The sequence below is a fragment of the Podarcis erhardii genome (assembly GCF_964252035.2).
Source record: "Podarcis erhardii genome assembly, chromosome: 10".
In the NCBI taxonomy this organism is placed as follows: domain Eukaryota; kingdom Metazoa; phylum Chordata; class Lepidosauria; order Squamata; family Lacertidae; genus Podarcis; species Podarcis erhardii.
Window position 1 is genome coordinate 26,443,327 of NC_138500.1, and position 23,301 is coordinate 26,466,627.

At 42.1% G+C, this 23,301-nt stretch overlaps 2 protein-coding genes and 1 long non-coding RNA gene across 10 annotated transcripts in view; 2 read left to right on the forward strand and 1 right to left on the reverse strand.

The window, feature by feature from the left end:
* Window positions 1–16,655, forward strand: PWP1 (PWP1 homolog, endonuclein). 3 transcript variants are annotated; one of them, XM_081878393.1, is made up of 16 exons: window positions 1–166; window positions 1,293–1,351; window positions 2,726–2,901; window positions 3,929–4,014; window positions 5,693–5,789; window positions 6,932–7,042; window positions 8,129–8,259; window positions 9,717–9,790; window positions 10,954–11,050; window positions 12,590–12,651; window positions 13,060–13,171; window positions 13,641–13,731; window positions 14,201–14,322; window positions 14,921–15,026; window positions 15,410–15,526; window positions 16,618–16,655. In XM_081878393.1, exons 1-15 carry the CDS (start codon window positions 101–103, stop codon window positions 15,520–15,522), a joined length of 1,503 nt encoding a protein of 500 aa, XP_081734519.1. In that variant the 5' UTR covers window positions 1–100; the 3' UTR covers window positions 15,523–15,526; window positions 16,618–16,655. The 3 variants fall into 3 exon arrangements, with proteins under 3 accessions (XP_081734519.1, XP_081734518.1, XP_081734520.1); XM_081878392.1 differs by lacking the exon at window positions 16,618–16,655 and having other exon boundaries at window positions 15,410–16,532; XM_081878394.1 differs by lacking the exons at window positions 1–166; window positions 16,618–16,655 and adding an exon at window positions 233–620 and having other exon boundaries at window positions 15,410–16,532.
* PRDM4 (PR/SET domain 4) overlaps window positions 15,882–23,301 on the reverse strand; it is a 17,422-nt gene continuing 10,002 nt past the window's right edge. For all 6 annotated transcript variants that reach the window (XM_081878374.1, XM_081878377.1, XM_081878372.1 and 3 more), the window contains 6 exons: window positions 22,421–22,539; window positions 21,529–21,614; window positions 19,520–19,647; window positions 18,725–19,039; window positions 17,777–17,945; window positions 15,882–16,879 (listed from right to left, as the gene is read on the reverse strand). In XM_081878374.1, coding sequence (XP_081734500.1) covers window positions 16,567–16,879; window positions 17,777–17,945; window positions 18,725–19,039; window positions 19,520–19,647; window positions 21,529–21,614; window positions 22,421–22,539 — 1,130 coding nt within the window. In that variant the 3' untranslated portion in view covers window positions 15,882–16,566. The remainder of the gene's footprint in view (window positions 16,880–17,776; window positions 17,946–18,724; window positions 19,040–19,519; window positions 19,648–21,528; window positions 21,615–22,420; window positions 22,540–23,301) is intronic.
* LOC309351067 lies at window positions 17,956–18,360 on the forward strand. The gene is made up of 2 exons (XR_014160681.1): window positions 17,956–18,186; window positions 18,255–18,360. It is a non-coding gene; the product is annotated as an uncharacterized lncRNA (long non-coding RNA).

The window sequence follows — 23,301 nt, forward strand, 5'->3', positions numbered from 1 at the left end:
CGGGGCGAAGCGGGCCCTTGCCGGAAAAAGCTCGCGCGTGTCCAAGCGGGGGACGGTTCCTACGGGGTCGCGTGGCTTCTCCCTTTCGCCAGCTGAGGCCATGAGCTGCCCCGTCACCTGCGCTGCTTGGGTTCCTCGCGGCGTCGCCAAGGAGACGCCCGACAAGGTGAGCGTGGAAGCGGCAAGCGGCTTTCCTGCCTGGCACCAGCTGCCTCTGAGCGTCTCTCTCGTTAGTCCGAAGCGGCAGCGGTGCAACCACTTACAGGGCTACCAATGCAGCGAGGGAGCTTTATCAGTGCTCAGGCAGGAAAATGGTCGAGAGAGAGGGCGAAGCCAGTTCTGGTCTGCAGTTTGTAACAGCAGCAGCGCTGTGGAATTTTTCAGCGCAAGTCCTGCACGAGTCTGTTCAGTAATAAGACCGTCGAGCTAAGCAGGGCTTACTCCCAGGTGTGTGTGTTTGTATTGGGAGCTTAAGTAGGCTTGGGCGTGTTAAAGTGTCGGAAAGGGTGTTGGATGGCAACAAAGACCGTACGAATAGAGAAGCCATATCTCCTGTCTCCTGGAAAATATAAAAGGCAACATTTATTAGGATCTGCTTCTTGGATTGTAGTGCCCTCCCGGTGAGACATGTCCTGATTAATACATTGTGGTATATATTATTATACAATGTTTATATCCTGCCTTTCATTCTAAAGTTTATAACGTGACTTAGAACAACTTCTGTTTTCATGTAAAATCAATCTAAACCCCAGCAAGGGAATAGTCATAAAAAAACCTGTTGCCTCTTTTTCTTTTGCCCCTAATGGAGCCATGTTGCTACTTTTACCATTTTTGCCCCTTTTCTTTTGTGTAACATCCCTCACCCACCAAGCCTTGGCCCAGTATTTACTTGTAGCATTCAGCAGCCTTCTTGGTTTTGCTTGAGGATTGCTGATGGAGCCTTCTTTGAGAAGTCTCTAGTCATAATGAAAAGTTGCATAGAATGTGGATACCTGTTACTTTGGGACACTCCGATTCCAGCTTGTCCACCCAGTGCCTCTCATTGTTGAAAATATTGTTCTAAGGTTACTGCACAGCTGCGTGGTGTTATTGATGATCAGTTTGCATTTGTTTTCAATGGCTTATTTGATTGGGCTGAATAAAAGCATACTTTTTAAGAAGTCAAGGATGCTACTGTCTGCTAGACTGTGTTGATAGAACTTCTTTACAAACCTATTCAAATGTCCTTTTAAAGAAAAACTACCTGACATGAATTAAATTGTAATTCTGTATTCTGTGCGTCCACTTTGCAGGTTCATCTTGAAACAGATGAATTGAAACGCTTGGTCTCTGAAGCCAAAGAGAGACTGCAGTAAGTCTTTGTAATATTGAAGCAGAAATTCGGGAAAAGTTAATATATTGTAGGCCATATCTATGTGAAGGTTTAATTTGTTGCAAAACCCCTGGTGTTTTTAATCCTAGACAGGTTAATCTAGGAACTCGGCTGGATTTGTAAAGAAAAAGCGTTTTATATGTGTTGTATATATGATATAACACTGTGACATCAGGTGACGCTGTGGAGTCCTGTCTTTCCCTACCAGATTTCCCTATATGAGTTTGTAATACGTTTAACTGAATCGCTGCTTTGATGTGCCTAGATAAACTGTAAATTTACCTCATTCCAGCACCTGTCAGGTGGACAGGTTAACAGAGTGAGTTGAATAAGAACGTAATAAGAGCTTGCTGGATCAGACCAGTGACCCAACTAATCCAGTATCCTGTTCTCACTGTGGCCAACCAGATGCCGGTGAGAAACCTCCAAGCAGCAACTGAGCACATGAGCCTTCTTCCCTGCCGTGGTCTCTAGAAACTGGTATTCAGAAGCATTACTGCTTCCAGCTGTGGGGGCAGAACATAGCCTTCATGGCTGGTAGCCATTGACATCTTATTCTACATGAATGGTGAAGAAGCATAGAATTGTATAAGCAAGAATATAAAAGAAAACCGTTTCTTGTGTATTTTTAGGTTTGTTCTCTGTTACACCTTTGCTTGCACATGTTCAAAAGACATAATAATTTTAAAAGATTATTGCTCATGTGTTACATTTTTGTACTTGATTTCCGCAGAACATCTCTCAGCCCAGGATAGGAAAATAATACTGTCTTCTGCATCTGCAGGAGTAAACCTGCCAAGAGCAAGGATATGAATGTTAACTTTCACATCCCTGCTTTGTAACTTTTTTGGTCCATAAAGGAAGCAAAACATTTGAAAATAGTATGGGAGGGGAATAAAATAAAGCTGCACAAGCTGAGCATGCCACTGTGTATAAGGTCATAGTGAACCTATGAACTTGAGTGAGGAGGTGGCTTATATGGAGGGTATTTGGTTCAGTTTAGGTGCACACAGGTTCCCTCATGTTAGGAGAAGAGTAAAAGCTGCAGCTTTGGCACTGCGATGTGTGGCCTGTTCATTTCTGCCATTAAGGTGGTTGCTGCTGCTACTCAGTACTAATACACCAGTGAACCTCAAGGAAGCAGGTGTGAGACTTACAACTGAATCCTTTCCATATGAATGCTTACTTGGGAGAACATTGCACTGAGTTCAATGCGATTTGCTCCACAAGAAGTGTGTTTAAGACTTGCAAAGTCAGTGGCAAAGAAGTGATATGGAATTGTGTCTTAGTGATTAAAAACTAAGTTGTGACATTCAGTTGTGCAAAGTATGTTGTACTTTTTCTTACATAAAGAGATGCTAGTGGTGATGATGATGATGAGGAAGAGGCTTCAGGAGGCACCATGGATGTTGCTGATGCTGAGGCAACTAGCTCAGCTCCCAACGATGAGGACCATGAAGAAAATGAAAAGCTGGATGACGATGAACTGGCAGAATATGACCTGGATAATTATGATGAGGAAGATGAAGGTAACATTAGACTTGTTTCTGTGTTTCCTACCATCCACCAGCAAATTCTTCACAAGATGTTGTAATATGTTTGCTCTGAGTATTGGAAGATAGATCACAAAGGGTCAGTGTTGCAAAGGAAAGAGTATAGAGTTGAAAACACCTCACAGGAATTAGTACTTTTTTAGGAAGTCAAGGGAAATGGATTTATACATTTTATGGGCAAGGAGCTTCATTTGAAGTGCCACTTGACTTTCATCTGTTTTTGATAATGCAAAGGAGGTTTGGGCTTCACAGGGTTTGGAAGATCAGAAAGGGCTTCGTGGACAGGATAATCTGCCTTGGGGAAGGATCCTCCAGTCCCAGGATCCAAAAACTAAGAATCTATCTGGGAATAAGGCACATTGAACTAAATGGGACTTATTTCTGAAGGCATGTATATGATTACATTTCAAAACTCTTACCACTAAGCCTGTCAATTATTTAAACCCCGAGAGCGGAGGAAAACTTGATCCACCAAATCTTTTTAAAAAGCAATCACTCTTCCCCATTAGGACAGGATGTGGAAAATTTCTAATAAATAGTGAAAAAAAGCTACTGCAACTGAAGCACCAGAATAAAAATAACTAGGTATCCATTATCAATTTATTCGGTTTGGACTTGAACCCAGATGCTCTGTGCTCTAAACACTTTTTTTGTAGCTAGATGTCCCTGCAATAGGTGGATATTTTCTCCTCTTTACACTTTAATTGGTTCATAGTAAATATATTTCAGTGAATTTTCATTAAGCTCCAGCTTTTAAAGCCTTGTGGTGAAGGAGAGCTGTGCTTTTTTTGCTAAAATGTTGTTTTTTTAAAGGCAGACAGTTTTATGACAATTCAAATAGCATTTGATTGTTCCATCATAAAACCTTTTATGTTCTCTCTTGTGCTTCATTTTGACCAATAATTTTACTAAGGAAACTGTTGCTTGCTAAGGTTTCACTTTGATGTAAGTTTGACTTACTTAGCACAATCTGCCATGTGAAATTTTGAATATTCTTTTACAGGCACTGAGAGTCTTGGAAAGACCCTAGCAGGTCTCACAGTGTATGGAAGCAATGAAAATGATCCTTACGTCACTCTTAAAAATACAGTGAGTACTTTTGTTGAACAAAAGTGGAAGCAAAACCTTCTAAACTCCTCCTAGCTGTTTGATCTATTCACATCATGCAGTGATACCCTTAGGGTTACAAGTGCATGTAGCCTGCATATTTGTGTATTGGGTTTTGTCTTACTTCATATGGTGTCTAGTTATTTAACCCACGTCCCTTGTTACAGAAATATTTAAATTTATAAAGAATTAGTTGAGTTTGTTCCTTCACTTATAAGTATAGCCTCATTTGGAACTCCTGACACTCAAGACCAGCTTTTTGAGGTGGCTGATTTCTCACCTTCATTTGTATTCTGTGTTCAGGGTTCCTTAAATTGACGTCTGTTGATGGTTTTCTCTAAGTGTGAAGTTAGAGTGATGGTCTTCTGGTCCTTTTCAACACTGTGACTTACTTTAATCTGACTGCATTTCCTGCTTAAAGTAAAGATACCCCTGACCGTTAGGTCCAGTCACGGACGACTCTGGGGTTTGCGTGCTCATCTCGCTCTATAGGCTGAGGGACCAGGCATTTGTCCGCAGACAGCTTCCGGGTCATGTGGCCAGCATGACAAAGCCGCTTCTGGCAAACCAGAGCAGCGCACAGAAACGCTGTTTACCTTCCCACCAGAGTGGTACCTATTTATCTACTTGCACTTTGACATGCTTTTGAACTGCTAGGTGGACAGGAGCTGGGACCGAACAATGGGATCTCACCCCGTAGCGGGGGGGTTTGAACTGACAACCTTCCGATCGGCAAGCCCTAGGCTCTGTGGTTTAGATCACCTGTGTCCCTGCATTTCCTACTTATTTGGGTCTAAATCCCAGTGAAGTCAGTCAATCAGGAAATCCCACTAACCACGCATATTAAATTTATATACTGCTCTTCATCGCATAATAAAAGCAAGGCAAACACACGCATGTGCATGCACACACAAAGAATCATATTTTTGTATGATTCTTTGACAGTTTTGTCTGAAGGCATTCTGCTTTATCCTCTGGGAGGCTAGGAGTGAGGTGGATTATCTTGCTACTCTTTTTGTATGCTCTGTGGTGGTGCTGTTCTGAAATAGGGGGAAGAGGAAGGGATGGCGGGGATGAAATGTAATGGTGCATCTTGACTTTATTATGATGAAATGCATATCTAATCTGTATATGTAGTAATTTTGTTAGGTATGTGATAATCACAACGATATTACTTGAGGTTTCAGTTTTGGGCACTGATATCCCAGTTCTTCCTGCTAATCTTCAAGCTCTTTCTGAATGTTTAGACTGCAATCCTAACCCCACTTACTTGTGGGTAAGGCCCATTGTATTCATTAGGACTTAAATCTGAGAGAGCATGGTTAGGATTGCACCCTTATTTATCCCATCAGGCACAGTGCTATTTTTGAATGCTTATTGACCCCTATATTCATAGAAGCTTAAGCTGATATCCAAAGAATCAAGCCACTAATTTAGTGCCCAAAGCAATTGAGATTTTGTTCCCTTGGGCAGCAGTTCACTATCACATGGCAACTGATTTTGAAACAGTGGGGAATTTCAAGAGTAAGTAGTTATGTGGAAGGGGAAGTGGGTGGGGGCATACTGGTCATTCCCAAGTGTTTGAACGCACCTAAAATAGCCTTTTATTCTGACCATTGTGTACAGCAATGTTCTAACACTACTGAGCATTCTCTTTTAGGAGCAATATGAGCATGAAGACTTCATGATTAAGCCCAGTGACAACTTTGTCGTTTGTGGCAGAGTTGATAAGGACCACTGCAGTCTAGAAGTTCACGGTGGGTAAAGCCGCCTTGCTTTTAATACAGTGATAACAAATATTTGGTTTATCTGGTATTACGGTCAACTGCTTCTTTCGCCTATTGATTTCCATCATTTGAAAACGAGTTAACTTCAGACATTGCCTTTTACAGTTGCAGCAGGGCTAGGGAATGTTTTTGGCTTGGTGGGCCAGATCCGCATCTGTTCCCACCCTTGCGAGCTGACTTTGGCAGATGAGAATCGCCTAATGTCCTCATGAGTCAGGGTGGTTGATGGGTTGGAGTCTGCAGACCAACCGTCAGAGTCCAGCGAGAGAGGTGTTTCCTTGCAGCTCAGGATACTCTGATGTCCAAACCCATTTGGCATGAACCACAGAGTGGATCCATCTCTTCTTTCTAGCTGCAGTTGCCAGAGGAATCTTCCTTTGAGGAATCCTGGTCTAGGGCCACAACGCCCCTGAGTTGTTATCTTTCGCCTTTGCTTGCACTGTTGTTTGCCCAATGTGTTTCTTGTTCGGGGTGGTTAAACTTACTAAATGCATAAGACAAACTGTTGCTGCTGACAACTCAACTTTGTGTCTCGCTAACGACACTAGGAGACTTTGTCAGCAACTCTGCAATACATCAGTTTCCCCCTCCTCCTACAAGGGACTATAGAAAGAGGGAACTTGTCAGGCCACAGTTCATGCCTGTCAGGCTTTAGTTGAAAATTGTGTGGGCCTGACCTAAAGAAATTATACTGTGGTGCTGAAGGATCTTGCAAAGTGCTTTCACATACCTAACATTTGGTGTTTTCAGTACTTGGTGCACACGGGCATAACTGCATGTTTGGTTCATATTCAAGGCTCTGCTTTGTTAACCAGTCTACTTTTTTTTTTCTCCACAAGAGGTTTTTATTATTATTATTATTATTATTATTATTATTATTATTATTATTATTTATTAATATTATCTTTAAGCAACATACTTATGAAAGCTTTCCCAGCAGAATGGTCTCTACCATGGGTGTTTCTCTTTCATTTGCTGCTGTTTTCTGTGTTTTTAGCTGTTATTTAAAGGTGTTTTTTATCATATTGTGTGTCACCTTGACACATGTCGAAGAAGTTTAAGATGATATTATCAACAAAAAGTATATAAATTACAAAATTTTATTCATACAGTTTATAACCATGAAGAGGACTCGTTTTACGTCCATCATGATATCCTCTTATCAGCATATCCTTTGAGTGCAGAATGGCTGAACTTTGATCCTAACCCAGAGGATTCTGCAGGTAAGTTAATTGCAAGATTTTTCTAAATTCCATTTGGTGCTTTTTGGGTAGAAGTTTTGGCACATCCAGCCAGCACACATCCCTGTCTCTCCCCCCCCCCCAAAAAAATCTTGTTTTAAAAGACTAACGGCTCAGGAATTGTATTTATTTATACATTTCTATACCATCCTTCAACATGCAGTCACCATGCGGTGTACAGCATATTAAAACACACTGGAACAAATCCTAAAGGAAAAAATATGCAGTAAATGCAAGATAAAATAAAATAGAGGGTGCAATTTCAGACAGAGTATACAGCTCTTTACCTCCCAAAGCCTATTGAAAGAGGAATATCTTCACCTTCCTTCTAAAAGAGTACAATGCTGAGGTATGTTGCATCTTAGTGGGGAGACTGTTCCATAGTTTAGATCTGCCAGTAAAAAAGCCCTATTATGCACCCCTATACTGCTGATACGGTCCCTCATTTTTTATCTTGTGCAAGCTTGATAACTGCTACTTATTTTGTTCTGAGAATTTCTGATAATTCTTCCAAATAGCTTTTAAATGTGTGATTTTTCACCTTATATTTATATTGAGAAATGTGTGCTGGATTTGGATGTAGGCAACCTAGGTTCAGATTTCCAATTGCCTGTGAAGTTCGCTAAGTGTCTTTTGGCAGATTATTGTGTCTCTGAAGGCATGCAGGATACAAAGACAGTGATTAAAATCCCACTCTGTCTCACAGCACATTTTAATTGAAATATATTATGACAATGCTATAGGGCTGGGGAACATGTGTATGTTATATATGTGCATATTTGGTGGTATATAATATGTGTGTGTGCCACAGAAAAATGAACAAGTATCTTTATTTTCAATGAGAAGTGGTTTATTTACTTAGACATTTGTATCCTACTTACCTATAGTAAAATCAATCTCAAGACAGCGTACCAATAGAAATCTAACATTGTGAATTCATGAGATGACCTGATTTAAAAATTGCAATCCTATTGAGGTAGTTCCATGAGGAAATAGCAGACACCAGCAATGTGTTAAAAATGTGCAGGATTCATGAAGTAATTCCTGATTATCTTGGGTATTCATCAGGGAATTATGTTGCCGTGGGCACAATGAGTCCTGTTATTGAAGTGTGGGACCTTGACGTAGTGGATAGTTTAGAGCCAGTCTTTTCCCTCGGAAGCAAGAAAGCAAAAACGAAGAAGAAGAAAGGGAAAAAGGTAAGTAAGCTGACTTTATTATCAATATCATAGTCAGTAGTAACCTTTTGGGATGAAGGCCAAAAAGAGCTGCTCACTTTCTGTGCTTACACATTGCATTTTCAAACCACTGGATATATTTGTTATTTACAGACCCGCCAGGAAGTGGTTTTGTTTCTTTTGGAAACAGTTTACAGATACCCAAGGAGGGGAGGAATTGATTGATCATGTTTGGAACTCAGTATTGGAGAATTGTCGTAACTCATTAGGAGTGTCTCTATGCATAGGTCTGAACAGAGAGAGGTAACTTGGATTTACCGTATTTTTCGCCCCATAGGGCGCACCGCCCCATAGGACGCACCTAGTTTTTTTGGGGGGGGTAAATAAAGGAAAAAAATTATTTCCCCCCCAGGGGTGGGGCTGGCGCGGGGGAAGCCCGAGCTTCCCCCGACCCCAGCCCCAAGAACAGCCTGCTATTCAGCCTGCGGGAAGTCGCGCCGGTCTCCCCAGGCTTGCGGAGAGCTGTGCGAAGCCCGGGCATGCTCTTCAGCGTGCCCCAGGCTTTGGAATGCAGGCAGCTCTGCGCAGCCCTCGGGAGCCCGGCACGACTTCGCACCGGGCTCCCTATGGCTGCACAGAGCTTCCTGAAGCCTGCATTTGCCCCATAGGACGCACACACATTTTCCCTTCATTTTTGGAGGGGAAAAAGTGCGTCCTATAGGGCGAAAAATACGGTAATTCAGAAGAGTTTGGGTGGGACTAGTTCCCAGTAGACTGTTCCCAGTGATGGTAGCCACATTGAGAAAGATGAAAAGTGGGGATTGGGGGCACTGTGGTTGGAATCAGGCGGGGGCGGGCAGCATCTTGTGGGATCTTCAGCTAGTCCAAAAGTATTTCCTTGAGACATCTAGCCTCTCTTCTTTGCGCTTCAGTTTGTGAAGGGGCTTCACAGAATGGGGGAAAGAGACCGAGGATTTAGGTTGCAAGTTCTGCCCATGGAAAGAGTCTGGCTGTATCTTGGGAAGGGCTGTAGCTCAATGGTGGAGCATGTGGTATGTGTGCAGAAGGCCTAGCGTTCAATTCCTGGCACCTCCAGGTCGGACTGGGATAGACTTATGTCTGAATCCCTGCACAGCTGCTGCCATTCAGCATAGGCAACAGTGAACTAGATGGTGGACAACTGGTCTGACTTGGTTTAAGGCAGATTGCCATGTTCCTAAGTGGGGCAAGAGAATATAAACTGGAATTGCCTCAGAAGCTGTAGGAACTCTCTGGACCAGGGCTGCGTGTCTTGAAATGATTGGGCCTAGGTTATTCATGTTAATATCGGTGGGCCAGCTCCGAGTAGGATCAGCACTGGCTACAACCCTGTGCTTTTTCCATGTTTGCTCCATGGAGCATTAGAATTGGCTGCTTGAGCTTGCTTATTGAAGTAAATGTTGAAGCTATAAAGGACTTCTTAATGTTTTTATATAAAGAATGCGTCTAAAGAAGACCATCAAGAAGGGCATACCGATGCAGTGCTTGACCTTTCATGGAATAAGCAACTCAGGTAAGTAAAAATTAAGGTAACACAGTGTAAAGATAATTTGTAGAAATATTTTTGTGTGTGTATTCGCATACTTGCGCACAATTCTTCAATATCTGTTATTGGAAATATGGTAGAAAATAGATTTCTGCCCTTGCTGTGCCATAGATATTTAAGGGGAAAATTAATCTATGTGTGAAAGAGAGATTTGCACCAATTTCTGGTGTAGATATGTATTTTAAACTTCTATATTTCTCTGGGGCTCCATTTTAAGTCCTTTTCAGATATTAGGTCTAGTCCTCTGCGCATAAAAGGCCACACAGGGGGTGAGGGGCAGACTCTGCAGATCTGCAGTGCCCATGTGCTGAGGCATGTACAAGCCTGTGCTTGTAGATGTACATTTTAATGTAGAGGTAGTACCTGCTGCCGTGTGGGTGTGGGTGGGTGGGTGGGTGGGTGGGTGGGTGTAAGATTAGATCTAATGTCTAAACAAGGCTTTTGTGTTTCTTTTTGCTAGGAGTTCACCGACAACTTTAATTGCTTTAGTTTTTTTAGTGTCGCCACTCTCCAGAGGTTCCCATTCCAGTCTGACAGTCTGGTTTATTAGGAATCATGGTTATTAGTTGCTCCAGGACAATTGCAGCAGATGGCTCTTAGCTCAAATGCTTATTAGTCAGCAAACCACAGGGCCTTGCCCTTTTAATATTCTAGCTGTTGGCTGTGAGACTAGGTAGTGTTGGGTAAGTAGTTGAAACCTCTGCCAGGTAGGCAGCAGCAGCAGCAGGCTGGCCGTCTTCCTCCTTAGCACCAGCTTGCCCCTGGAATCGCCTACCTTTTGTGGAGGTTAATTAAATAGTTTAGGAAACAGAACTACATTACCCATTAAGATAGGATGCTGGGATCAGGAAGCAAATTGCATCCAGCCTTTGCCAATCTTCGTTTACCTTTGTAATGCAGTGAGCACACCTTTCAAATACTAATGTAAGCTATTAAAAACGCATACGCATTTCAGTGGCTGGAATGACTGCTTAAAACGATATGCACCCGTTTTTTGTATTTAGGCAGCGCTGTTTTGTATCTCTGAGCCTACAGCAGAGTTGAAAAGAGACCAAAATGGGTATGGAAGGGGTCTACACTTGGGCCACTGGGCCTTCACTTTGTTCATATGAATCACCTCTTTCCTTCAGATCTGTGTTGGCGAGTGCATCAGCTGACCACTCCGTAATTCTTTGGGATATGTCGAGGGGCACACCAGCAGCAACGCTTTCTCTTCACACAGACAAGGTATGTTGACGATTCCAGAACCATCAACTGTAGTATTTCTACAACAACAAAACAAAAGCAATGTGTGGCGCATTTAAAGTCTAGCTATAGGCATAAACTGCCATGGACTTGGTAACCCATCCCCCCCCCCCGTGTTAACTTTTTACCAGTAAACAGCAAAGAGAGTGCCCACCAGCCAGTTGGCTTCATGGAAAATTTGTGTGACCACTTTACTGGTAACTAGCTTAATCAGCTTCTCACTGCTTTGCTGGCAGTACATTTAGCACCTGTGTGGCAAATTAGAGTTTATTAAGGCCCCCAGCACAGAGGAAGTTTTACCTGCTGCATTATTTCAGTCTTGTAGTTCTTAAGGACAGGAGCCTGCCTGAAAAAGCAGTTAGAACTCTGGGTGTATATCAAAAGCAAGCTCTGGTGGTGTATTCCTGCTCTTCTCCCTTCTGGGAGTTGGTAAGATGAATAGTGCCTTTCCAGGCACACTGTTAATAGCAGAGTCTTCCAGGTGTAAGCAAGATAATGGTAGAAAGGTTTTTATAAGCACTTAATGTAATTGAAGGGACACGTTTATTCCGTTGAGTTTTCATTAGTTCTTGATTTAGATGAAAAAAGAAATAACAGATTAGAAGAGGTATGGAACATGAGGCACTAGTCAAGCAAGGTTTTATGACCTGAGAGAAATGTTGTCTGCCAGTTGTAAAACTGAAATGAAACAGATTTTGAAAGAGTTGTTTTTGTAAAAATAATCAGATTTGAATGTCAGCAGCCAAAGATGAAGATGGAAAAAGCAGCTTTGGGTTCAAAACCTCAAATTCACACTTTGGTCACACCACTTCTAACAAGAGTAATCAAATCCAAAGGTGGCTGTAGCTCATTCCTTTAATAATGGCTGTGTAGATAGGGGTGTTTCAGCAGGTGCTCTTGTCTTAATGTTGCTGCAAGGATGAAAAACCGCCTCTACTGCCATTTTCTGTTCTGCTGTTTAAAATCACAGCAGGCCTGCCATCCCTTGCCTCTGGTAATGCTAAGTGCAAATACCACTGAGACAGGTTTTAGCAGTATACAAAACAACTTAAGTTTCACAACCAAAATATAACACAAAGGAAAATGCCTCTTGGATTTCACCTTTAGCTACAATTTTCTTAGAAGGGCAGGTGATGGCAGCTCCGTGGTAGAAATTGAGGTCAACTACCAAATTTGATTAATCAGGTGAAACACCATCAGGATGTCTAGACTGCAGAGAGATGAGTGCTGTAGGAATGCCTGCTTGCTACTGTCAGAAACTGTAAATAATAAAAGTAAATAAAATTCTTGGCCATGCACCAGGGCTCTCCTTTTTCTTTCTCCAACATCCGCAACTTTGATCCAATATTTATTTTGCATGCTAAGGAATGGATCTATTTTGTTTAAACGTAGCAGGTAACCAGATTTCCAGAAACCTGGCTGTTTGTAGAAAAATTCCATGTATCAGGAATTACACAAAATGAGATCATATACAATATATTTCAGTTGAACTGTGTTTCTCAAATCTAATGTTCTTTGCAGGTGCAGACACTGCAGTTTCATCCTTTTGAAACACAGACTCTCGTCTCTGGTTCTTACGACAAGTAAGGAAGGGCATGTTATACTTTCCCTGCTCTACTTGTACAGTGTAGGAGCTGCATGATTGTAACAGGAGTACAGAAATCATAATGTGGCACTAAAATCACTTTTTGTTTCAGCGTAGGGTAGGGTTTGGCTTATTCTTTTGTTAACCTTATGTTGTCTGATACACTGGTTTGGTTACACTTTCTTCCTCGGTGATCTCTGAACGGTAGTGTTCAGTCTGATTTTCTTACTGTTACAACCTCTGGGGCATGCTATGCTTTTCTCAATTACTTAACCTAGAATTAAAGAGATTTTGAAAAGTTTGGCACGGGTGTGGAGGGAGAAGGTTGAACAAAAACTCTCCGCATTTAATCAAATAAAAGAACTTGATACCCTGCTTGAGTCAATGCTCTGATTCCGCTTTCCAGATCAGCAATTTTGTATGACTGCAGAAGTCCACAGGATAACCATCGAACCTGGCGCTTCAGTGGGCAGGTTGAAAGAGTGACTTGGAATCATTTTTCCCCTCACCACTTCTTGGCAAGTACAAGGTTCCCTGTTACCTTTTTCTGCCTTGTGTTTTCCCCTCTATTTATGTATTTACACCTCACCTAATGAAGGTCCTTGAGGCTATTTTTAACATACAAAATGAATGGACAGCAAATACTAAATTGGAACATAATGCCACCCACAAAAATTAAACTAATCAGCAGGCTTGAGGTCTGCTATCTATTGCTGTTCCACTGTACCTGCTACCAACAGGCTCTGCCAAAAACAAACTTCCACCAAGGGTGATGGGCCAGACACAGTCCCCAATTTCTCCCAGAGACCGTGCCGAGTCCTTACTGCCGCAGATGCTGCTCATCCGCACCCCTCTTTTGCTTCTGAGTATGGCTTGTGTGAGGCCTGATGGCATCATTTGTGGGGCTGAGCTTGACCCACGCATTTCCAGATATTGTCGTATTGATTCCTTCTGCTTTTTAACAGTGCTTGGAACTGTTTTCTCTAGGCCAGCACAGAAGATGGATTTGTATACTGTCTGGATGCTCGTTCACATAAACCAGTATTTACAATGAAAGCTCATAACGAAGAAGTATCTGGTAAATTTTCTGTTTCTGCCCCAAACAAATGCTAGGTCTCATTTCTATATACAGTATATCCAATATAAACCGGGATGGGGGTTAGTTATCCTGTATAGACATGCCTGAGACAAACACGTACTTGCCATTGTGCAGTGTATAAGAGATGACAGATGAAATAGGAAATCTAAGATACCTTGTTTTTACCAGAGGAAGGGGAAGCAGTGATTGTTTGGTTGGTACTGCTAACCAAGGACTTTGAGAGTCCTCAGTGTGTGCCCTTAACTTGAAAAGGAGAGAAGGGTGTGTGTTCAAGACAGTAATTGCTCTTACTGGGTCCCAAACTCCAATGTTTTTTATTGGGTCAGTAGGTCCTCTGGCAAATATCCAGCCCTTGCCAACCTCTAGGCCTGCCCTTGTTATAATTTTAGCTCATTGTGATTTCTTTTTAAAAAGTGCTACAGTAGAAATGTATGCTTGTGTTTTGCAGGACTACAGTTAAGCAGCCAGATTAAAGGATGTCTTGTGACAGCATCTGCAGACAAATATGTGAAAATTTGGGACATATTGGGAGATAAACCTAGTTTGGTTCATTCCAGGGACATGAAAATGGTAATTTCAATCTTTCTAAAATAAAATAACCAGTCTTCTCTTTTTAGGATTGTCTGGCATATGGTCATTCAAATGAACCAGGTGCAGATCAGTCTTAAGATTTATCTAATGTATCAAGAGTTTCAGAGTTTTAATTATTGCACACTCAGAACACCCGTGGAAGATTTGGAAGTGGGTGTAGAATAAAATATCAAATAAAATATCAAATAAGTAGTACACGTCCACCCAAAAAGGATTGTAAAACAAATGCTAGTATTATATAAAGCACATGTATTAAATATGAACATTCAAAATACTGAAAGATCAGTAACTGCATTTAGTGGAGAATACGTTGGCCCCAGGGCAATGCGTCCAAAGATTATGCAAGTTGTAGTCCAGCAGCCTCTGGAAGCCTATAGGTTCCTCATTCCTCCTTTCAACTATTGATACTATGATTCCTATGCAAAGTTTTATACACTAGCTTGAGACTGGATATGTAGCAGGAACCTGTAGCAGCACCTGTCCATATTAAGCATACATTCTCAGTTCTCTCTTAGGAAAGGTAGGTAGCTGAGTTTCCAGGGGATCATAAACTAATTATGCTTTTTTTTGCCCACAGGGTGTCCTCTTCTGTGCAGCATCTTGCCCAGACTTACCATTTGTTTATGCCTTTGGAGGAGAGAAACAAGGATTACGTGTTTGGGACATAAGCACAATTTCTGCAGGTGAGATTGTTGGTTTTATCTGCATTTAGTTCTAGTTAGCATGTTCAATCCAGAAAGCAGTGTTTTGACTAAGCAAACTGCCACAGGAAAATAGGGTATAAAATGTCAGAGAAATGATCAACTTAGCATCCCCTACCATCTATTACCAGACAGCACAGAGATTACGCCAGCTGCTCCCAAGTGTGGTAGAGAATACTCCCAAGGCTTCCTGAATTTCTTTTGTAAATGAGGGAAGGGATTGTCAAAGGTGTACTGCATCTGTGGATGTCATTGGATTATTTCCTGGTTTAAAAGAAGTGTGCAGCAAACACATTAAGATGGCTTGCAAGGCCAGAATGTATGTAGTAGTACTAACAGAACTACTTTTCTTATTTGTGTTACAGTGAATGAAGTGTTTGGAAACCGACAGAGGCTGGTAGTTGCCACATCAAGTTCTGAAGCAAAAAATTCTGCTAGTGGCTGCAGCAGTGACCCAGATGCTGTAATGGAACCGTGATCTGGTATTACATTTTGCACTGTATCATATAAAGTGAATATTGATACCATGACTGTGCCAAAATGATTTATCTACACCTTGGAGGATATTGGGCAAATCTAATCTTACAATCTGTTAATGTAAAAGCTTGAGCTGCCCATATAAGCTTTTCTCTCTAATGAGAAGTGAACATAAAACGGAAATTACACAAAAAACTGGCCTCAGCACGTGGTTTTCATGCAGTGTATTCATTCTTTAGGAAGTGAAGATTTTAAAGTATGTATCTAACTTCATCAAGAAGTCTTAAGTGGTTCTAGGGGGGGAGAAAAGATTCCTACATGAGCAGAAAAGGTTTGAGGAAAAGAATGGTAATTAATGCATGCGTTAAAAAGCAGTGTTTTAATTTTTCCATAAGGAAACAGATTTTAAATGAATCTTCATTCCATAAATATATTAGCAGCAGAACTCCCCAAAATACATGGTTATTAGTAACCATACAGGTAATACCATATGGCACTATATACAGCAAATTGCTGGCTCATGCTAAAACCAAATCTGCATTATAAGCATGCTTTCCTGTATTGATCCCATACTGTATATTAACAGTCTCATCTGCAAATACTAGTTGTCTTAACACATGGGCAATTCATTGGCGTACAATGAATATTGATTTAAGTAAGTTCATATTGAGCCCAAACTAATGTATACATCACTTGGGGTGGGGGAGTAGTCAGGGCACTGTTCTGCTGTGATGGCATACAAATCAAATTTATTAACTGTAAAAGAGGGTATCTGCTCTTGTTCCAAGCAGCTGACTAGAATACAGAGGTGTATCTGCCAGTTTTTCTTAAGTCATGCATTGCACTTCAACCAAATCACCAGTAGCAGTTTCCACACTTGAAGTGGATAGGTGATAAGTTTGTTTTTACCCTTCTTGGAAACCTCTGAGTGCATACGCCACTTTCATAAGGGGGTGAGATCTGGTCCTTGCCCAGAAATTCACTGTAGTGTAATAAACATGATTTTAGGAAGTCGAGTCGATTTATATTTTAAGTCCTCCATTTCTTATTTGTGGCAAGAGAGTGCGTCATTTGTCACATACATGTTTGTATTAAGCCTACAGGTGTCACTCCTTACAGAGTTTATCAATTCCTCTTCCTCTGAAGAATCATCCTCGTCATCTTCCTGGGCTGAGAGACTGGAGGTTGGTCCTTTACAGATTTTTAGGTGACGAGTGAGATGATATTTTGTTAAATAAGCCTTGGAGCATTTTTCACAGACATAGTCCCGCTTCCCTTCATGAGAATTTAAGTGTTTCTTTAGATGGTTTGTCCTCAAGAACAGCTTCTCACATTGGGGACATTTAAGCTGGCGTTCTCTAAACAAGGAAGAAAATAAGCATTTGTAATTATGATTGAATATCTATTTAAAAAAAACAACACTTATTGATCTGGTTTCCATGTCACCAGTTGAGCTAAGCTGTGGTTTAAAGTAGGGCTGGGTGATAGCAGATTTTAAACACAGCAATACACAGTGATAGTGAAACAAGCAGCTGCATTGGCCCCAGCACTGCGAGGCACCAGGGTGAAACTGCCGCTACTCTTAACAAAGGAGCTGAGATGGTTTCACCCCAGCACCACATGGGGCTGGGGACGAAGCAGCTTGTTCCCAACACTGGGAACAGGCTGCCCCACCCCCCTGGCTCCTAGCCTGAACTGCCTTCTGCTGCGGGGGCGGGTAGGAGCAGTTTAATGGAGCCCCCACAGGGCCAGAGTTGGGGCTTTAAACTGCTCTGCTGAGGAGCAGTTTAAAGAAGCCAGGGATGAACAAGCTGTATTGGCCTGGTGGTACAGCCAGTGGCATACTTAAATTTCTTCATTAAGAGGCGCCTGGATGCCTGCCCCTCAGCGGAGAAGTCTTAAGCTAGCTCCACCTCCAGCCTGCACAAGCCGAGTGGAGGCTTTGTTAGAATTCTCCTCTCGCCCATGCAAAGGCAGGTCTGTGCGCTTGCCTCAACCACCTCTGCCTTGGCACAGGTGGGCTACCTCTTTCTCCCAGGAGAAGTGGTAGCCCACCTGTGCAAAGGCAGCCTTGTGAACAGAGCCTGAGAGGCTTTTGTGCACTTGGCTGCCGTTGCCTGGGAATAAAGACACAGCACTATTGAACAATCACACCCCCTCTGTTCTGCGCAGAGGAGAGGTGTGTAAGAGACAACACCGGCATTTCTGTAGAAAATCTGGTGTTCTAAATTATCTTTCCCCTGCAAGTTACCTACTGGGTATGTGTGAGCACATGCTGTTTGAGATCCTGCCGTCGCATGAACAGTTTGTCACAGTAATCACACTTGAGGTTTTTCTCCCCTGTATGGATAACCATGTGAGACTCCAGGTGGGCCTTCTGAGTAAAGGACTTTTCACAGAGAGCACAGCGATAATTCTTCTGACCTGGAATTGGTTAAACAAAGGCTATAAGACCATTTTACACTGCTCCTTCTACCTAATTATATGAACACTTTAAAACCTAAGCCAGCACCCAGTTTGATTATGTGGGGCATGTTCACATGCCAGGGAGTATGTATCCCTGAGCTCTCCTCAAATTTTACTACTGACAGGACACTGCATCATCCTGCACCCAGTGTGATCCATCACAATGCCACGCAATGGTCCTTCCCATCATAATATAAGAGTCTGGCTGATCTCCCTGTGTTTCCTCTTTGGAAAAATGTTTCAAATCTGGCTAAAGGCTAAAAACAGAGCATTTAGTCAAATACGTATTGAACAGAAATGGTAAACTGGGATAGAAGGATCTACAGAAAAGGCATGCAAGCAGGTTAATAAAGCTCATTTCCATATGTTCCTTCTATTTTGTGCAGGGGACTTTAAGCAGGGCTCTGGGGCACAGTATGCAACAGCTGGAACTTTGCATACAATGCTCATTTCTAGTGAAAGAGGCTTGGTAGGAAGGAGGAGACCCTGCAGCCCACAGATGCTGCCAAATACCTTGGACTTTCTGACAAAGGCAAAAAAGAATGCTAATATAATAAAAAATTAACCAAGTCACTCAGAAACAAATTTACAGTTTCTTTCACAGAAATAAAAAACTATATTGAGAGCTCATACTGAGTTTGCCTGTGGAAATTTGTCCACAGCAATACAGTTCATTAACAACCCAGGCAACTCAAGTCTCACGTTATCAACTCCAGAACTTTAAGGTCTTCACTTACCTGTGTGTATTTTGAGGTGTGTACGGAGATTGCTAGGGTCACTAAAGGCTTTGCTACAGAAATCACACTTGTGTGGCTTCATGCCCATGTGCCCCATGAAGTGAACATGAAGCTTAGAAGGTGAGATGAAAGCTTGAGGACACATGGAGCACTTCCACTTTCTCTCCTTACTGTGGCCTGGTCCATGGTTGCTGCTGTGGCCCTGGCTGGGGAAGTGGCTGTGGATGTGACTACTCAGGTGGGCCTTGAATTCTGTGTAGGAAGCACATTCTTTTCCACAGTGACAAGTGTGCACATCAGGATGCTCAGGAACACCTTTAACGCAAAAACAAGATCTCAGAGTTTCAAGCACCACAGCTCTCGTATACTTGCAAGCTTGGCTCTGCTTAAAGGTGACTGGTCTTCCCTTTTTATTCAGTGCATTTTGCAGGAACAAAAGACAAGAAAACCATCCTGACTAAAAAGAAGGCACAGAAAAAGTTACAAACTTGTAGCTTTGTGCAAATAAATGGTCAGATAGTGTTGTAAAGCCAATAATGTGCGAATTGGGCATTACAGAGTTTCTGTTCCTTGGTAACTGATTTTGCACAAGCTTCAAAGCTCATAACTGAGCTTCCCATCCTGCAAAATAACCCAGCTTGGCAAACATTTTGTAAAATACCTAGAATTAGAACATGAATAAAATTAACAATATGGAGCTAAATCCATTCAAGCATAGCTCTGATAAGAGGCAAACTGAACACAAGTGGATGCTTTCTAAAGGATACATTCAATTAAGTTCATCAAACTGCTTACCAATCTGTCTGGCATAATCTCGACTATAGTAAAATAGAAGCTCATGCTCTGGAGGGATATCACGTGAGGTGCAGAAGTAAATCTTTCCATCATGAGGATAAGCCACCAGATTTTGTTCTTCACGATTCCTGTTATATGCAGAGAGGAAACCAATTTAAATGTGACATAGTATTTATATTTATTCTATCAATATTTCTGGAATGTTTAACATTCTTAGTACAAGCTAATTCAAAACAGTAACTGACTACTTTTGTAGCTGTCAGAAAAAAAATATTTATTCTGAGTGAAGAAGTGGAGCTGTGGACCTTTCTGAAATTCAGCTTTGTAATACTACTCAATTCTATCCAGTGGTCACACAGTGGGTGACTTCCATTCCTGGAGCAGACAGCTTCTTTAGAACAGGGATGGGGAATGTGTCTCCTTTCAGATGTTGTTGGACTCCAACTCCCATCAGCTCTAGGCAGCATGACCAATAGTCACATTATTCCATTGCAAGATTCAGATGTCACTGTTTTACTTTTAAGCTTTCCCAATGTCCACCTCTGGACTCTGGATCCTATGTCTTTGACACCCTGCATATTTTACTCCCCGTGACTTACATCCAAACTTACTGCAGCCCATTTCAGGAAAGTTTGCTGTGAATATGCACCAAAACTTTTGACCCTTTTTGCCACGAACCTCTGTGCCAAACAATACAGCCGGAAGCTTAGAAGTGGAGGTTAACTAGTTGTACAGTGGTACCTCTGGTTGCAGACGGAACCCATTCCGGAGCTCTGGTCAGATTCTGAGGTTTCCGCAACTGGAGGGACTGCTGCGCATGCGTGCAGTGAAACACTTCTGGGTTTGCCGTTCATGTTACCCAAAGGTAACGTAAGCCGAGGTGCTACTGTACTGGTGAAAGGTTTAAGTGGGCCTAAAGAAGGGCAGAGCAATCCTATTGAGGAATAGGTGAAGAATCCATAGCAGAGCTACTGCACTACAGCCTATGCCCTGCTTCCAACTATGACCAAGGCAGGAGGGGAAGCTGTCTCTGTCCCCTTCCATTTGATCACAGTAGGAGGGTATTAACTAACCCAGCCCCAGAGCTGGCATATTTTTGGGACATGTCAGGGCAACAAAGGGGCTTAGGATCTTGTAATATATAGTTACTGACTCACACCTGTGTGCATGAAAGGTGAACCTGAGCTGAAGTTGCCAGTGTGGGTGTGTTAGTATTATTTTTATTATTATGATTTAAACCTTAGCGGGGAACCTATTTCAGTCTGAGGGCTGCATTTCTTTCTGGGGACCTGTGGTAGGTCAAGAGTGGGCAGAGCAGTGAATGTAAAGTTCACCTTTCTACAGTAGGCTAGTTTCTATATACACACACAAACACACCCCTACCTCTATCCTCCATTTATATAAATGATATGGGAGTTCAAGTATACAATGTAGTCAAGCAAAATCACTCAAGGGTGAGAAGCAAGGCAAGTAGGGGATGTAGCTGGGGACAGTCCCAGGGACTAGACAGCAAGGCTTTGAGGACCACATTTGATCCCTAAGCCTAAAAGTTACATTGCTCTAAGTGCCCCGAATTCATATAGTGTCTCAGAAGCCAGAACAGCATTTTCAGTTGGGTCCAGAAATCATCTGATAACCAGTGTAGTTCTATGAGAACACGTATGGTTGGAACAAGTTTTTTTGAATTACACTTTTGACTCCAAAATATTGGACTAAAGCAGGCATAGGCAAACTCGGCCCTCCAGATGTTTTCAGACTACAATTCCCATCATTCCTGACCACTGGTCCTGTTAGCTAGGGATGGTGGGAGTTGTAGTCCTAAAAACATCTGGAGGGCCAAGTTTGCCTATGCCTGGACTAAAGAGTGCTATTTCAAGTAAAAATGGGGGCAGAGAAAAGAGAGATAGAATGATAAGGTTCTGATGCAATACATGGAGGAATGCATATCATACCAGTATGACTGTTCCACTAAGGTACCTAACCCTGTCTAAAGTGTATCGTTTTCTCACCTGGCTTTCCGCACAAACATCATCCAGTTACATTCATTTTCATCAGTTGTGATGATATAGAACTCCAGGACATTGTTGTGGTACATCTGATGAGAGAAAAGTAAGACAGACGTGCCAGTTGAAATGTTTGGAAAATCTCTCCACAGAGACTGTCGCTGCAGCAGCATGGAGGAAATATTACAGCCAGGACTTTCCTGCAGCAAATTTCTTAAGTGCTGGAAACAGTCTAAAAAGATGGGGTAAACTAAGCATGAAGACATCATCCTATGGACCATCCTTTATTAGAAAATAGCTTCATTTCTAGAAGCACATTCTCCCTCCCACCCCGATTTCCAAGACGCCATGATCTGAACCTTTGTAAGGCACTATGTGCTAGAGCTCCCTGACAGGGCTTCAGTTCACAAGGATGAAAGGAAAGAAGGACGAGGCAGCTATAAAGCCCATGGTGGTAAACTCAATTTTGCCTGCTGTGCAGACAAGCCTTAAACAGGTGTAGGGAACTTTTGGCCCTCCAGATGTTGCTGTACTAGAATTCCCTAGTCCCTAGTCATTGGCCATGCTTGCTGGGACTGATGGGAGTTGTAGTTCAGCAACATTCGGAGAGCCAAAAGCTCCACACACCTTTCTTAAGAGAACATTATATTTCTTAAGAGAAGCATTATAGCTGGGGAAAAGGAAGGCAAGTCTCTCAAGCACTTTTTCAAATCTGAAAATGGAGTATTATACATACAGATACCACTTAATTCAGGATAACTTGCCACTTTTCTCACCATACCCAATGTCATGTTGCCATTTTTTGTGCATGTGCGCAAAAGAAGACAAGGCAAACCCAAGTTGTCTTTTTTGCACAAGGTTCAATAATGAAGAGGAGGACATGACAACACAAACTGACCTTCCAAATGTGATTGGCAGCTTTGTCTGTCCAATCTGCTACTTCCATGGAGTGGCTCTGCTGCCCAATGAGGGGTCCAAAGCAAGTGCGTACAGGAATAGTTTCTCTAGCCAACACACCTGCCAACAGGTTTAAAAACAACAATCCACTGATTACACCTAACAAATTCCAATACCACCACTGCAAAGATGTAATGTTGTATAGCACTCAGAGGACTACTGCTAAGCATCAGCCCATGAAAGCATCTACAAAATGAGATAGTCACAGGAACAACTACTATCACATAACACTCTTGGGAGTACGCTCAACTGTTAATCACTGCATCAATCTATTTTTCTTCTAATATCAAATCATTTACTTTCAGTCGAGTTGTGAAAGTGAGGTCCTGACCTCCTGCGCTCATTTAAGTTTTCAAGGCACTTCCTGCAAAAATAGAAAATGTTTATTTCAGAAACTGCAGAAGCAGCTAGGAATATAGCAAGCATCTCAGGTTGCCAATTCTTTGCACAGTTAGAATAACTAGGTTCTCCATAATCTCCCCAGTTACTCCACTAAACATCTCTGTCCAGGCTGTTAATTCTCACTCCAAGAGAGTGATGCCTTAAGGCAGAGGGCTTTCAACAAAGGGGTTCCAAATGTACTGCTGTAGGAGAGAGAGAGGTCATACTATCAGTTCAAGAAGACAAACCCACCAGACCTGGATGGTGTGGCACATAAATTGAATGTAAGCTCTTAGAAGATACCCCAAGATCTCCTGAAAGCCATAAGAGACATACAAGGGTTCTGTAACAAGTTAGTCATTGCAGAAAGTGTCTCCTGAAGATATAAAGTCTGAAAGTCATTGGCCTGAAGGCTTTCAAGCCCTTTATGAACATTGCAGC